Consider the following 14,228-nt stretch of genomic DNA (forward strand, 5'->3'; position numbering starts at 1 on the left):
GAACAGAAAAAGAACAAGACAGGGACCTTCACAATGCTTGTCTATACAACGTCTGGAATCTATAGATAACATAATCGGTTAGGTCCGGGGTCAACTTTTAACTAGGCTCAAGGCGCTGCCTGGGCTGTCTGCCTGTGGGGTCAACATTTAACTAGGCTCAAGGCGCCGCCCGGGCTGTCTGCCTGTGGATTTCATTTGATCTCTTTCACCACATTTTCCTATCTTATTCTGAGCTCTCCAGACTGTTCCAAGCTCTGCCTGTTACCCAGTTCCAAAGTTGCTTCCACATTTTTGGGTATTTTTTCAGCAACACCTCACCCTAATGGTACCAATTTACTGTATTAGTCCATTTTCAACTGCTGAAAAGATATACCAAAGACTGGGCAATTTACAAAAGAAAGAGGTTTAATTGGACTTACAGTTCCACATGACTAAGGAGGCCTCACAATCATGGTGGAAGGCAAGGAGGAGCAAATCACGTCTTACATGGATGGTAGCAGGCAAAGAAAGAGCTTGTGCAGGCAAACTCCCTTTTTTTTTTGAGATGGAGTCTTGCTCTGTCACCCAGGCTGGAGGGCAGTGGTGCGATCTCGGCTCACTGCAAGCCCTGCCTCCTAGGTTCATGCCATTCTCCTGCCTAAGCCTCCCCAGTAGCTGGAACTACAGGCGTCCACCACCACACCCTGCTAATTTTTTGTATTTTTAGTAGAGACGGGGTTTCACCGTCTTAGCGAGGACGGTCTCGATCTCCTGACCTCATGATCCTCCTGCCTCGGCCTCCCAAAGTGCTAGGATTACAGGCATAAGCCACTGCGCCCGGCCCAAACTCCCATTTTTAAAACCATCAGATCTCATTAGACTCATTCACTACCATAAGAACAGTGCAGGAAAGACCCGCCCCCACAATTCAGTCACCTCCCGCTGGGTTCCTCCCAAACACATGGGAACTGTGGGAGTTAAATTCAAGATGAGATTTGGGTGGGGACACAGAGCCAAACCATATCACACCCACAACTTCCCATATCTTTCAATGTATTCCCATATTCCCCACTCCCTCATCCCATTAACTTCACATCCCAGCCTCAAATGGCCTCCTGTTCTTCCCTACATTCCCCCTACATATCCACATTGGCCTCTCCCATACTCACCCTATACATTTCAAGTGCACTCCTCAGTGATCCCGGGGGCTGTGCCTCCCAGGGATTTACCCTGTCCAGCTGGGTCTTCAGAGGCTGAGATCAGGCAGAAAGGGGCCGTGCATGTGCAGTGGCCTCCCTCATCCATCTGACTGGCCTTGAGACCCCAGGGACAGAGGAAGACAGGAGAGCACCTGAACCCATTTGAACCTCAGATGGAGTCCAGGCTGGTCCTCAGGCCCTCATGGGGTTCCTTGGGGACTGTGTTAGGCATGAGTCAGCAATTTAACTCTCCTCTCCAAAGGTAATCATTGCTAATAGTTTGGTATATATACCTTTTTTCTTCTTTATATTAATTTACAACATAAAATGTGTATCATATAATAACTTCTGGCATAAATTATTCAATTTTATGTGTAGAATTATGTTCCTAGTTTTGTTTACATAGTGGGATCAAAAGGAACTTTAGTTTTTTTACTTATAAATACATCTTTATATATTTCCTCATTAGTAATATAGATCAAATTCATTATTTTTAACAGTTATGTAGTATTTTATAGTATGAATGAACTATACACCATTAAGTTAATCCCGTATTGATTATTTAAGTGGGCTATTTAAGTTTTTTCCTTTTTTTTTTTTTTTGAGATGGAGTCTTGCTCTCTTGCCCAGCCTGGAGTGCAGTGGCATGATCCTGGCTCACTGCAAACCCCACTTCCTGGGTTTAAGCAATTCTCCTGTCTCAGCCTCGTGAGTAGCTGGGATTACAGGTGACAGCCAACACACCCAGCTAATTTTTGTATTTTTAGTAGAGACAAGGTTTTGCCATGTTGGCCAGGCTGATCTCGAACTCTTGACCTCAGTTGATCTGCCTGCCTTGGCCTCCCAAAGTGCTGGGATTACAGGCCTGAGCCACCGTGCCTGGCCAAGTTTTTTCAATTAAATATTACCAATGACTCGCTTTTTATAAACCTTTACAGCAATGGGCCAGTATTTCTGGCATCTTGCCTTTGAAGTCAGGGCTTTGTCCATTTCTGGCAGAAAAGAATGGGCAGTGCTTTTGTCTTTCCCTTGGAGGGGGATCACTTGTTAGGAACCATCTGGTGCCTGAGTCACAGGGGACATTATGACATCACAGGCCTTTTTTCCTCCACCCTTCCTGCCTATGCTATGGCTGGATGAACACAGATGTGAGGGGATTTGAACCATCTACAACCAATCCATATGTGACCAATGGTAAGAGCCAAACACACCAGGCTTGTTAGGGGTGTCCCATAGATCTCTCAGGGTGAAGGGACCCACTGACACTGAAGACTCTCAGAAGCCCTGGAAGCTGGGGATGCATGCCATACTGAATGGAGGCGGAGGGACAGCAGCCTCACTCTTGCCTTTCCCCTAATGCTGATTGCAGGAGGAGAAGCAGCCCATAAAGACAGAGGAGCCCTCAAAAGAAGATGAGCCTCAGCAGAAGGAGACGCTGACCCTTTTGTCCTTAGAAGCAGAGTCAAAGGCAGAGGTAGGAGGAGCCCTGACTTGGATGTCATTGATCCTATGTCCTAGTGCTTGTGGCTAGTGTCTTTTGCATGGTGCTGTTATAAGTAAAATTTTAGTGCCACAAAAGAAATAGCACTCGAATATAAAATTTTCTTTTTAATTCTTAGCAAGGCAATGTATTTATATAGAAGGGTGTACCCTTACAGGTGGAGCAATGGTGAGTGCACACTTGGACAAGGGAGGGGATGGTGTTCTTATCCCTGATGCATGTGGCCCCTGCTGCTGTGTCATTCCCCTGTTGACTAGGGTTAGATGCACAGGCTAAACTAATTCTGATTGGCTAATTTAAAGAGAGTGAAGGGGCGAGTGGTTGGTGAGAAAAATTGTTATGGCAGAGCAGGAAATCGGAATGAGTCGGTGGAGAATGAGCAGGTAATGGGAATGAGTCAGGGTGGAGCAGGTAATCAGAATGAGTCAGGGTGGGGCAGGTAATTGAAAAAGGTTGCTTTACAAGGAAGTTAAGTTTAAAAGTAAAAGGCAAAGAATTGAACATACTGACATACTGATTCTCTGAAGAGAAATTTAGAACTCCTATCTATGAGTTTTCCTTCTTTCTACCCTTTGATGAGAACGTGATCCTCAGGCTGGTGCTGGTTTACTGGAAATTCTAGGGGTGGTACCTGTGCTAAAAGACTTTTTGTTTTGAGGGAAAGGAAAGTAGAAGATAAACCAAGTATATAATTTCTAAGAAATTGACCTTTTGTTTTAAATGTGGGGACATCAGTAGTGGACTTTATAGTCTTTTGTATCTTCTTACTGAGAAATTTCCTTTAACACCTATTTTTATTAGTTTTTAGACCAAAGAAAGTCAAACACCATTTTATATTTGACAATGCTTCCTATTTAGTGTGTTATTAATGTTAAACTTAATTTTAATAAAACCTTGTAGACATATTTATCCAATTTTTAATGTCTGACTATAAGGTAAGAATTTTATAGACTCTTTTTAACCTTTTATAATTTTCGTTAAACAGCAGGTTAGTGTTTTAAGAAAAACCTGTTGTGCTTTTATTTTAATGTCCAGTTCACAGAAAAACTGGATGATACCCCTTTAACTTTAGCCAATATGTTTACACGCAGAACTTCCTTTACAATTAACATTTCAAAACTTGCTTAAACCTTTAAAAAAAAAAAAATTTAAACCTTTTAATGTAGGTAAAAATCCACATTCTTATACCTCCTTATAATCCTTTCACCAAAGGTATATTTTACTTTCCTTACACACCTACACACCTTGCACATAAACTGTTTCTTCAATAGTTTTACATTCAGGAGGCCTAATTACTTTTAAATTATACAACATTTCTTGCATAAATTCCCTATTATAACATTTTTTTTCCATGACTTTCACAGACAATTCTTCGACATGCCTCAATTTTCTCACTTGTTGCAAACATCCCTTTCTTTAAACAACCAGTTAATTTCTTTTAGGACAAGAATTTACCATATAACATTCCTTTTTACATAAATCCTCCCCCGCTCCCCCCGCTTTTGTTTTCTTGAAGATGATAACCATTCTTTTCCAAAGTGAACTTCCTTCATGTCTGTGGACTAGACTGCCTAAGGCCACAAGATTAGAAGTTACTATAATACATGTTACACTGTTAACTTTTAGCAAACTTTACTTTTGTTGAAAAATCTTGCAAGTTTGGGATTTCAATTATTCTTTGTTATTAATAAGGCCTCATTCAGTCCATATTAACTTAGAATTCGTATAGATGGCTCCTTCCTGATTCTGTAAGTACTTTAAAGCTTGGCTGAGTGCAAACAGCTTGCAGGTTTGAGCAATTTTCCTAACTCTGCTTCTACAAAGAGTTTCCTCATCACTTACTGAATACCCATTGTGTCTTTTTCCCTCAATCACCCAGAAGGAACCATCTATCGTCCTGTCCCGAAGGGAGTTCCTTGGAGGTCTGGTCGGACCTTTGTATGGTAATTGAGATTTAGATGCCCTGTTAGGAAATCTGCTGGGTTAAGGGAATTTTCAGTGGTTAATGTTAAATCATCTTTTTCTAACAGAATAGCCTCATACTTCAAGGTTCTTGAGTCACTAAGCTACCTTTTTGCCTTTTTTTTTTTCTTTTTTGACTTAGGACAGTTCTGACTTGATGAGGAGTGCTCACAATGAGGTTTCCTCTAAAACTTGTTTTTCTACTTTCTTCTCTTAGCAACAGTTGCCGCTACAGATTGAGTGCATTTGGGCCATCCGCAGGTTACCGGATTAAGAATTTTTGATTAGGAAGGCTATGGGTTGTCAGTGGCCTCAGTGCTTTTGGGCTATGCCTTTGTTTACACTGACAACAAGGTGGTATTGGAGTGTTATAGGGTCATGGAAAATATCTTCAATTATTAATTATAGGTTTTAAATTTACCCTGGCTTTTAAAGGAATAAGATACACTATATTCTCTTTACTACTTCCATCTCTCTCTCTGTCTTTGACTCTGTCTCTCTTTCCCTTTGACTCCCTCTTTGTCTTTCTGTCTCTTTCTGTCTCTCTCTGCCTCTCTGTCTCTCTTTCTCTTTGACTCCCTCTTTGTCTCTCTCTCTCTCTGCCTCTCTGTCTCTCTTTCTCTTTGACTCCCTCTTTGTCTCTCTCTCTCTCTGCCTCTCTGTCTCTCTTTCTCTTTGACTCCCTCTTTGTCTCTTTCTCTCTCTGCCTCTCCGTCTCTCTCTCTCTCTGACTCCCTCTTTGTCTTTCTCTTTCTGTCTCTGCCTCTCTCCTTCTCTCTCTGTCTCTTTCTCTCTGACTTCCTCTCCCAGTTTCTCTTTCTTCTTTGCTGGTCTTTCCCTGCCTCTGCCAGCTGCTTATGCTGCTGTTCTCCCCTGTCCTTCCCCTTCCCCTAGGGGAGGGACCGTTGGGAAAGGAGCTACTCTCTCTTCCCCCAGGAAAGGAAAGGGGTGTTCTGAATATTTTTCTTACTACCAGAAGTTTGTGTGAGGTTCAACCCCCTGAAATTTGCAGAAGGCTCAACCCCTCAAAGCAGGGATGTCTCACCTTGCCTGCCCCAGAAGGCTCAACCCCACAAACCAGGGATGTCTCACCTTGCCTATCCTGGAAGGTTCAACTCCTCAAATCAGGGGGCATCTTGCCTTGCTGGTCTGGAAGGTTGACCTGTTTCCTCTCTTTTCCCCTCTGAAGGTCCCTTGGACACTTCCCACTCATGTTGCCCTCTCTGGCCACTCCCCAAGGGAGAATTAGGCCCCTCTTAGTGTTGGCGTGCTGGTATAAATCCCATGGTGGGATCCACCCTAAGCCATAAGAGGTAGCTACAGAACTGCAGAGAGGACCCACTCATTCCGTCCAGAAGTAGGACTTGTCACTGTCCACACGAACAACACCTCAAGTAAGCTTGTTTGTGATCATTCACACACACACACATTTAGCCCTCCAGAATTTGACAACCAAGGAAGTACTTTATCGGCTCCCACAGCTTCTCTTTCCTTGGTCTGTGCACAGAGTTGTTGCCACCATATATGAGGATCCTTTAAGCTAGGTTGCTGGCCAGTTTCTTTCTGCGTTGCTGAGAGCTTGGGTTATTCCTCGCACTGGGTGGGTCCTGATTTTTCACCCCTGAGGCCGTTACAAGGGGGCGGGGTGCACCTCCTCGTGAGAGAGAACCAGAGACCTCCCCCAGAGTGGAATGTAATCACAGGCAAGCCCCCAGATTGTTATAAGTAAATCTTCAGTGCTGCAAAAGAAATAGCACTCGAATGTAAAATTTTCTTTTTAATTCTCAGCAAGGCAATGTACTTCTATAGAAGGGTGCGCCCTTACAGATGGAGCAATGGTGAGCGCACCCTTGGACAAGGGAGGGGAAGGGGTTCTTATCCCTGACACATGTGGCCCCTGCTGCTGGGTCGTTCCTCGGTTGGCTAGGGTTAGACCGGTTGGCTAGGGTTAGACCGCACAGGCTAAACTAATTCCAATTGGTTAATTTAAAGAGAGTGACGAGGTGAGTGGTTTGGCAGGAAAAATGGTATGGCAGAGCAGGAAATCGGAATGAGTCAGGGTGGAGAATGAGCAGGTAATGGGAATGAGTCAGGGTGGAGCAGGTAATCGAAAAAGCTTGCTTTATGAGGAAGTTAAGTTTAAAAGTAGAAGGCAAAGAATTGAACGTACTGATTGATTCTTTGAAGAGAAATTTAGAACTCATATCTAACAGTGCTGAGCTAAGAAGAGAAATAAACTCAATCTTGTCCGTTCTCTTTCCCCATTTCCCTTTCAGGCTAACACTCCAGTTCTGGTTGAGACACAGACAGTGGACAATGCCAATGAGAAATTAGAAAAAGTGTGACCTCCCAAACCACACAGGGCTGGGGCTGGGGATGTGGGGGCTGTGCTTGTGGAATGGAATGACCATGATATGGAAGCGGGGCTCGGTTAGAAGTATGTGTATGTGCGTGTGTGTGTGTGTATGTTTGTGTGTGTGTGTTTGAGCTTGTGCATGTATGTGTGCTTGTGAATTAAGATTTAAAATGTGAAAGTTAAGAAAAATGATGATAGGGAAGAGATGTAAGAGTTTGAACTTTGGGGTGGAGGAACTTTTGATACTATGACATGTTGACAAAAAGAGAAAAGAGTTGAAACTTTGCAAAATATTTGAAGAGATTTATTCTAAGCCAAGTGTGAATGACCATGGCCCATGACACAGCCCTCAAGAAGTCCTGAGAACATGTGCCCAAGGTGGTCCTGGCACAGCTTGGTTTCATACATTTTAGAGAGGTATGAGGCATCAATCAAATACATTTAAGAAATACATTGGTGGCGGGGTGCGGTGGCTCACACCTGTAATCCCAGCACTTTGGGAGGCCGAGGCGGGCGGATCACAAAGTCAGGAGATCGAGACCATGGTGAAACCCCATCTCTACTAAAAATACAAAAAACTAGCCGGGCGCCGTGGCGGGCGCCTGTAGTCCCAGCTACTTGGGAGGCTGAGGCAGGAGAATGGCGTGAACCCGGGAGGCGGAGCTTGCATTGAGCCAAGATCGCGCCACTGCACTCCAGCTAGGGGGACAGAGCTAGACTCCGTCTCAAAAAAAAAAAAAAAAAAATACATTGGTTTGGTCCAGAAAGGTGGGACAACTCATAGCGGTGGCTGGGGGGAGGGTGGTGTTTCCAGGCTATAGGTGAATTTAAACATCTTTTGACTGACAATTGGTTGAATTTGTCCAAAGACCTGAGATTCATAGAAAGGAAATATTCAGGTTAAGATAAAAGATTGTGGAGACCAAAGTTCTTTTGAACTCTTGTAGTATCTCCCCTTAGAAACAATAGATGACAAATGTTTCCTATTCAGATCTTAGTTAATCTCTTTAGGTTTGGGAGGGTCTGGAAGAAAAAGATCTAGCTATGTTAATAGAGATTCTTTACAGATGCAAATTTTCCTCCACAAAGAACAGCCTTGCAGGGCCATTTCAAAATATGGCAAAGAAGCATGTTTTGGGATAAAATATTTTTCTTCCTTGTCTGGTAATGTTATGCCAGGGTCAGGTTGGAAAGTAAAGGGTTAAATAAAACCCATCTGACGAGAAGTTATGATTTGTAGGGCATGACTCCCCAGGCTCCTTAGATACGAATTTGGGCAAGACAAAAAAAAATCAGGGTTTAGTCTTCAGACATGACCGAGGGAGAGAACAGGCTGTGGCTATGAACTGTTGTCAGGGATGAGAGGGCAGGGCTGGCAAAGATGTGACTTCTCCAGCAGGTGGAAGGAGTCTGAAAGAAAGGAGCAGGTCTGGGTGGAACATGGTAACCCTTTGACCCTATATCACAGTGTTCTTGCTGGTCAACAAGGTCTGTGGAAAACTGGGTGAGGTAGCCAGGGCAGGTGTGCCCCAAGATGGGCAGGACACTGAGACCCAGGGGCAAGGTGATGTGCTTGTGGCTATCAACCAGAGGATGGCAGAGGCAGGACACCTACCTGATCTGGTTCCAGCTAGTGTCTTGCCCAGTGCTCCTGAATTCCAGAAAAAGAGACAGTTGCTGATAGGGAATCAGGGCCTTTCCTGGCACACCCCAGGGCTGAAGCCAGTGGGGAGCATTCTCTGAAGGTCCCTCTTTTTTCTTGAAAGCCCCCAGAAAACCAAAAGAAGCTCTCTGACAAAGATATGGTAGCCACCAAGATCCAGGCCTGGTGGCGGGGCACCCTGGTGCGTCGGGCACTGTTGCATGCGGCCCTCAGCGCCTGCATCATTCAGTGCTGGTGGCGGCTGATACTGTCCAAGATTCTGGAGAAGAGGCGGCGGGCGGCGCTGGAGGCCTTCTCCCGGGAGGAGTGGGCAGCAGTCACACTGCAGTCCCAGGCCCGCATGTGGCGCATCCGCAGGCGCTATTGCCAGGTGCTCAATGCTGTTCGCATCATCCAGGCCTACTGGAGGTGCCGCTCCTGTGCTTCCCGGGGGTTCATCAAAGGCCAATACAGAGTCACAGCCAACCAGCTGCATCTCCAGCTGGAGATCTTGCTGGGCTCAGGGCCTTGCATTGTGACAGAGTGTATTCCCCTCTCAATAAAGGAATGAAGTGGTCTTTTCCAGATAGTCTTTGACAAGCTTCAGGAGGTCAGAGCAATGGATGGCAGATACTTGGCTATTCATATACCAGCTCTGAGGAATGGGCAGGGCTTGTCTGAGGCCTCATGTGGAGAAGACTCTGAGCCTCTTTTCCAGACTGAGCAGAGACTGTGATTGATTAGCAATGTCTGCCGTAGGAAGGAAAGTTGAGGGTACAGACCTGTCAGTTGGCCAACTCCATGGAATATCATTCATATTTACATCATTCTATGTACATAGTGCACCCTCCTCGGGACTGGGTATAATAGAAGCCTGGCGGGTGGTGGTCATGGCAATGGCAGCACATTCTCCAGAAATTCACCCGTCTGGGTCTGGTTGCTCAGGGCTTGTTCCCCAACCCCTAGGACTGAGAGGAGCCCCCCAACTCCAAGCCCCGTGATCCTGTCTCCCTGCTGCACTGGGGGCTATGTCCTTATACTTGGCTTCTAAAAATCTGACACCCAAACTGGAAGCTGTTAGCATAACTCAAGTGCTCATCCTCACCTCAAACCCCATCTGTCCCTTGCCCTTGAGCCCCTTATGAAAGCTAGGACTCATTTTCCTCCAGACCAGGCTGGCATGGGGAGTTCCACAGGCAAGGGGGTGGGAGAGAGGGCATTTTGCTGCCAACCCAACCCTCTGGTGAGTGTTAGACCTCAGGCTATCACAGCTGCAGGAGCTGAGCAGGCATTAGTCTTGTGTTCCTTACCCTCCCCACTGGCCCAACTTCTGCAAGGGCCAATCCAGGCAGAGCTGGCTCTTCTGAAAGTCCCTTCCTGTGAAATGCTGCCAGCTGGGGTGGGGTTGGGGCCCAGGTGATGATAAGGGCCAACTAAGAGGTGAAGGTTTGCATTATTCTGATGATTAGTGATGTTGAACAATTTTTCACATACCTGTTTGCCACTTAGCAAATAACAATGTAGTGTATATTTTAAGGTACTTAAAAAAATATTTTTGAATGTTGTCACTACAAAGAAATGATAAATGTTTAAAGTGATGGATATGGTAAATATCCCAATTTTGTCATTACAGTATATATACATGCATTGAAATATAACATTATATCCCATAATTATGTATAATTATTATCAATTATCAATTAAAAAATAGTAACAAAAAAAGAGGTTAAAATTAGGCTGAACTTCTGCCTGTCAACACTGCTGTCACTGTCCTGTGGTTCCCTGCAGAAAGGGGGGATTCTGAGGACTGGGTCACAGCCCTATGTCCAGTCCTGCTTCAATGACTGTGCCCTGGAGAGCTGGTCCCTCAGCTCATAGCTGTTCTGAGATGCTGCCCAGAAGTCTCAGGCTCTAGCTCTCGGGCATGAGCTCTGTATTTCCTGCTCTGTCCTGCCATGTCCTGCCCCTTGTGTCTCGTTCAGGGCCTGGGTCTCTCATACCCACTCTGAAGGATTCCTGTCTTTCTCCTTGCCCCTGTTGTCCTGTGTTCAGAGTATCAGAGCATAGAGCTCTGAATTCCATCTGCTCCACCTCTCACTGCCCTGTGGCCATAGACAAGTCATTTCCCCTCTCTGAGCCCAGTGTCCTGAGCTGTGAACTGGTGCTAACATTCCCCACCTTCCGGGGTAAACGTCAAGCACCATAAAAGCTAGCACCTTCAAAACATCAAGTTTGTACACCTACTTTGCGTTTAACTTTGTTAATTATACCTCAATAAAGCTAAAAAATTTTTCTGCATCAGCATCAAAACAAGGAAAGGAGTCACAAACAAGCCTTAAATACTGGTAGCCATGGAAAAAACAGCCAATTCTGGGGTCAGCTGGAGTGGCCCAGCAAAGCACACGGAGTCATGTTCATCATTGTTGAGGTACTCCCACTCCCAGGCCTCCTCAGTGGACAGAGCCAGGAAATACATGTTTGTGTATATGCGTAAGCATTGCACATTTATATCTGTGTTCATTTCTGTGCCTATCTATATTGAAATCTGTGAGCTCACACTGATACCTCCAATCCCACCCCAAATTTAAGAATTCACTTTGGTTTTCTCCTTTCCATATTTCTTTTCTTTTTGAGATGGAGTCTGGCTTTGTCACCCAGGCTGGAGTGCATTGGCACAATATTGGTTCACTGCAACCTCCGCCTCCCTGGTTCAAGCAATTCTCCTGTCTCCGCCTCCCGAGTAGCTGGGATTACAGGCGTCTACCACAACGACTGGCTAATTTTTGTATTTTTAGTAAAGACAGGGTTTTGCCATGTTGGCTGGGCTGGTCTTGAACTCCTGACCTCAAGTGATCCACCCACCTCGGCCTCTAAGTGTTGGGATTACAGGTGTGAGCCACTGTGCCCGGCCTCCTTTCCATATTTCTACTCTTCTTTCTGAGAGTGACACCCCTAGCTCCGATGATCTTTAATACATTTTCTTATTTGATTTTCCCTGTGTGCAACTAATTCTGCACAGCTACTACTGGCCCCTGTCTTACAGAGACACTGGCCCGTTTCTCTTGATCTCTGATATACGACACCATCTATTGCCCTCTTCTTGTGGCTGAGGCTGTGGCTCCCCATGTTGGTCTGATGACTGGGGTAAATGCTCCTTCACCCAACCTGAGCTGAAACAAAATGTCAGGCCACCCTCTGCGTGGATATCCTCCTCACTGTGCTCAAGTTCTGATGGTCTATGCCACCAAAGATGCCCTTCTCATCCTGCCTGATATGACACTATAACTGGTATGGACTTACACCCCCGTGTGGACTCCTCCTCCCACTGCCTGGGTTTCATGCTGGTCCCTCCTAGAACAATGCCTTCCTCCCCCGTCTTGTGACCCTCCCTCACCTGGCTCTGTTCCATGGTGGCTCTCTTTGCCCCTGGTGCAGCTATACTGCACTGCCCAGCCTGAGGATTTCAGACTGATGGAGTGATTCAGGAAGGAAAGGCAAAAGAAAATGAAGGCAAGGGCAAGAGAAAACTAAATTTTCAATAAAAAAAATGGAGACAAAGCATCTGCAGAAGAAAATTCTCAATCATGGGCTAACATCTGCTTCAACATTTTCACCTCAAACCTCAAGCAAGCATAACCACAGAGAAGATTTGGAAATTGTTCATGAAATAATGAATCAAAATGTTTGAGGTTCAGGCCTTCCTCTCCCGCTACAAATTCATAGGAATAACAGAAAAAAAAAAAACATTGATTTCAAAAGTTTGTACTAGTACCTAAAATATAGGAAGGGGGCCTTCAGGGAATGGAAGCATGTGGAATCCCTAAAAGTCAGAAGGTATATGTGGAAAAACTGAAAGACAATAAATCAAAGCTTTAGAAAAGGCAAAGGCAAAGGCAAGAGTGGCCATGCAGTTTCTCCATGCTTGGAGCTAGCTGGCCAGGGACAGCAGGGCTGTGGGCTGTCCCATAGGAGCTCACAGGAGGAGCAGCTGGCTCTCTGCTGAGCTACACAGTTGGCAAGAGTGGCTGACGGCAGAGGGCTCTGTGACCCACCAGGGCCTGGTGCCATGTGACACCCTTGCACAGCAAGGACCCTGCCCAGAGGACCACCCACAGAGGTCCCACCCTGACAGGCTACCTCACAGAAATGGAAGACCCAGAAGTTCCACTGTTGGTCGAATGTGTGCTTCTGAGAAAGGATGGAGAATGGAGAGAAGGAGCACACAAGCATGAATGAGAGGATCTCCCATCATTAATGAAAGTTTTAATGAGATTCTTTAGAAAGAACTACAGTTTAAGACAGCTGACCAACTGCACCAAGATGAGTGAAAACAGATGGAACCCAAAATATGTTATGGCTGAAGATAAACTGAATGAAGATATCGAAATTTTTTTTTTTTGAGGTGAGTTTCACTCTTGTTGCCCAGACTGCAGTGGCACGATTTCAGCTCACTGCAACCTCCTCCTCCTGGGTTCAAGCGATTCTCTCACCTCAGCCTCCCGAGTAGCTGGGATTACTGGTGCCCACCACTGTACCCGGCTAATTTTTGTATTTTTAGTAGAGACGGGGTTTCACCATGTTGGCCAGGCTGGTCTTGAACTCCTGACCTCAGGTGATTCACCTGCCTTGGCCTCCCAAAGTGCTGGGATTGTAGGCATGAGCCACCGTGCCCAGCCAAAATGCTGAAACATTTAAACAGGAAATAAAACCAATGGCTTACCCACCAAGGAGTAAGTCAGGGTGACTTCAGCTTTCTCAGCAGCAACACTGATTGCAAAGAGAGAGTGGAGCCACAGCCTCAACTTTCTGCAGAAGAATCTTTCTCAGCACAGAATCATAAACTCACCCCGATATTATCCAAGTGTTGTCCCCCCCGCTCCCCTGCAATCTGTGGAGTCAGGGACGTGGCACTCAATAGGCTAATGGGAAATCTAAAAACAAAGATGAGCACCCAAACAAGAACCACCAAGCTTTGGAGGAAACCAATAGCATGAAAAAGCATTCTTAAACTCTGCAAGCAGAAACCTGATAACCAAGGGAAAGACTTGAGAAATTAATATCCTCATTGGGTGGAGGAAGACAGATACAAAAGAACAAGCCTTTATTAAAAAGCCATTTATGGATCTCAGAAAGGAATAATCCTTGTCAAAATTAAAACCCAGTAGATGGGATGAATAGCAGAATGCAGGTATAAAGTGCAGATTAGTGAGTGGAAATTTTGATGTGAAGAATCCTCCTGGAGTGTAGCACAAAAGGTCAGAGAAATGAAAAGCTTAAAGAAAATAAATAAAAGAATCAGGCATTGATCCAGAAGTTCCAGTCATGGTTGACTGTGTATTCCTGAGAAAGGAATTGCAGAGACAGAGGCAGAAACATTCAAAGCATTGATGAGTTTTCCAGAGCTTAAAGAGACTCACTTGCCCTCAAAAGATGAAGGAAAACAGATGGAGCTTCACACAGGTCACAGCACAATCTCATAACTGACGAAGATAGAATACTTAAATATTTAAAGAGGAAAAGGAATCAACACATCACCTCCTAAGGAACAAGTTTCACATTCACATCAGCTTTCTCAGCATCAACATTGAG

At 45.2% G+C, this 14,228-nt stretch overlaps 1 protein-coding gene across 1 annotated transcript; it reads left to right on the top strand.

Annotated features, from left to right (window-relative positions):
* The first annotated feature begins 2,288 nt into the window (after positions 1–2,288).
* IQCF1 (IQ motif containing F1) lies at positions 2,289–9,224 on the top strand. The gene is made up of 4 exons (XM_010360441.2): positions 2,289–2,372; positions 2,548–2,652; positions 6,918–6,980; positions 8,764–9,224. Exons 1-4 carry the CDS (start codon positions 2,370–2,372, stop codon positions 9,208–9,210), a joined length of 618 nt encoding a protein of 205 aa, XP_010358743.1. The 5' UTR covers positions 2,289–2,369; the 3' UTR covers positions 9,211–9,224.
* The last annotated feature ends 5,004 nt before the right edge of the window (positions 9,225–14,228 follow it).

This window comes from Rhinopithecus roxellana, chromosome 1 (assembly GCF_007565055.1).
Source record: "Rhinopithecus roxellana isolate Shanxi Qingling chromosome 1, ASM756505v1, whole genome shotgun sequence".
NCBI lineage: Eukaryota > Metazoa > Chordata > Mammalia > Primates > Cercopithecidae > Rhinopithecus > Rhinopithecus roxellana.

Coding starts and splice junctions, on each gene's coding strand:
- IQCF1 (XM_010360441.2), top strand. Junction 2,653..6,917: donor AAGCAGAGTCAAAGGCAGAG/GTAGGAGGAGCC, acceptor TTTCCCTTTCAG/GCTAACACTCCAGTTCTGGT. Junction 6,981..8,763: donor CCAATGAGAAATTAGAAAAA/GTGTGACCTCCC, acceptor TTTTCTTGAAAG/CCCCCAGAAAACCAAAAGAA.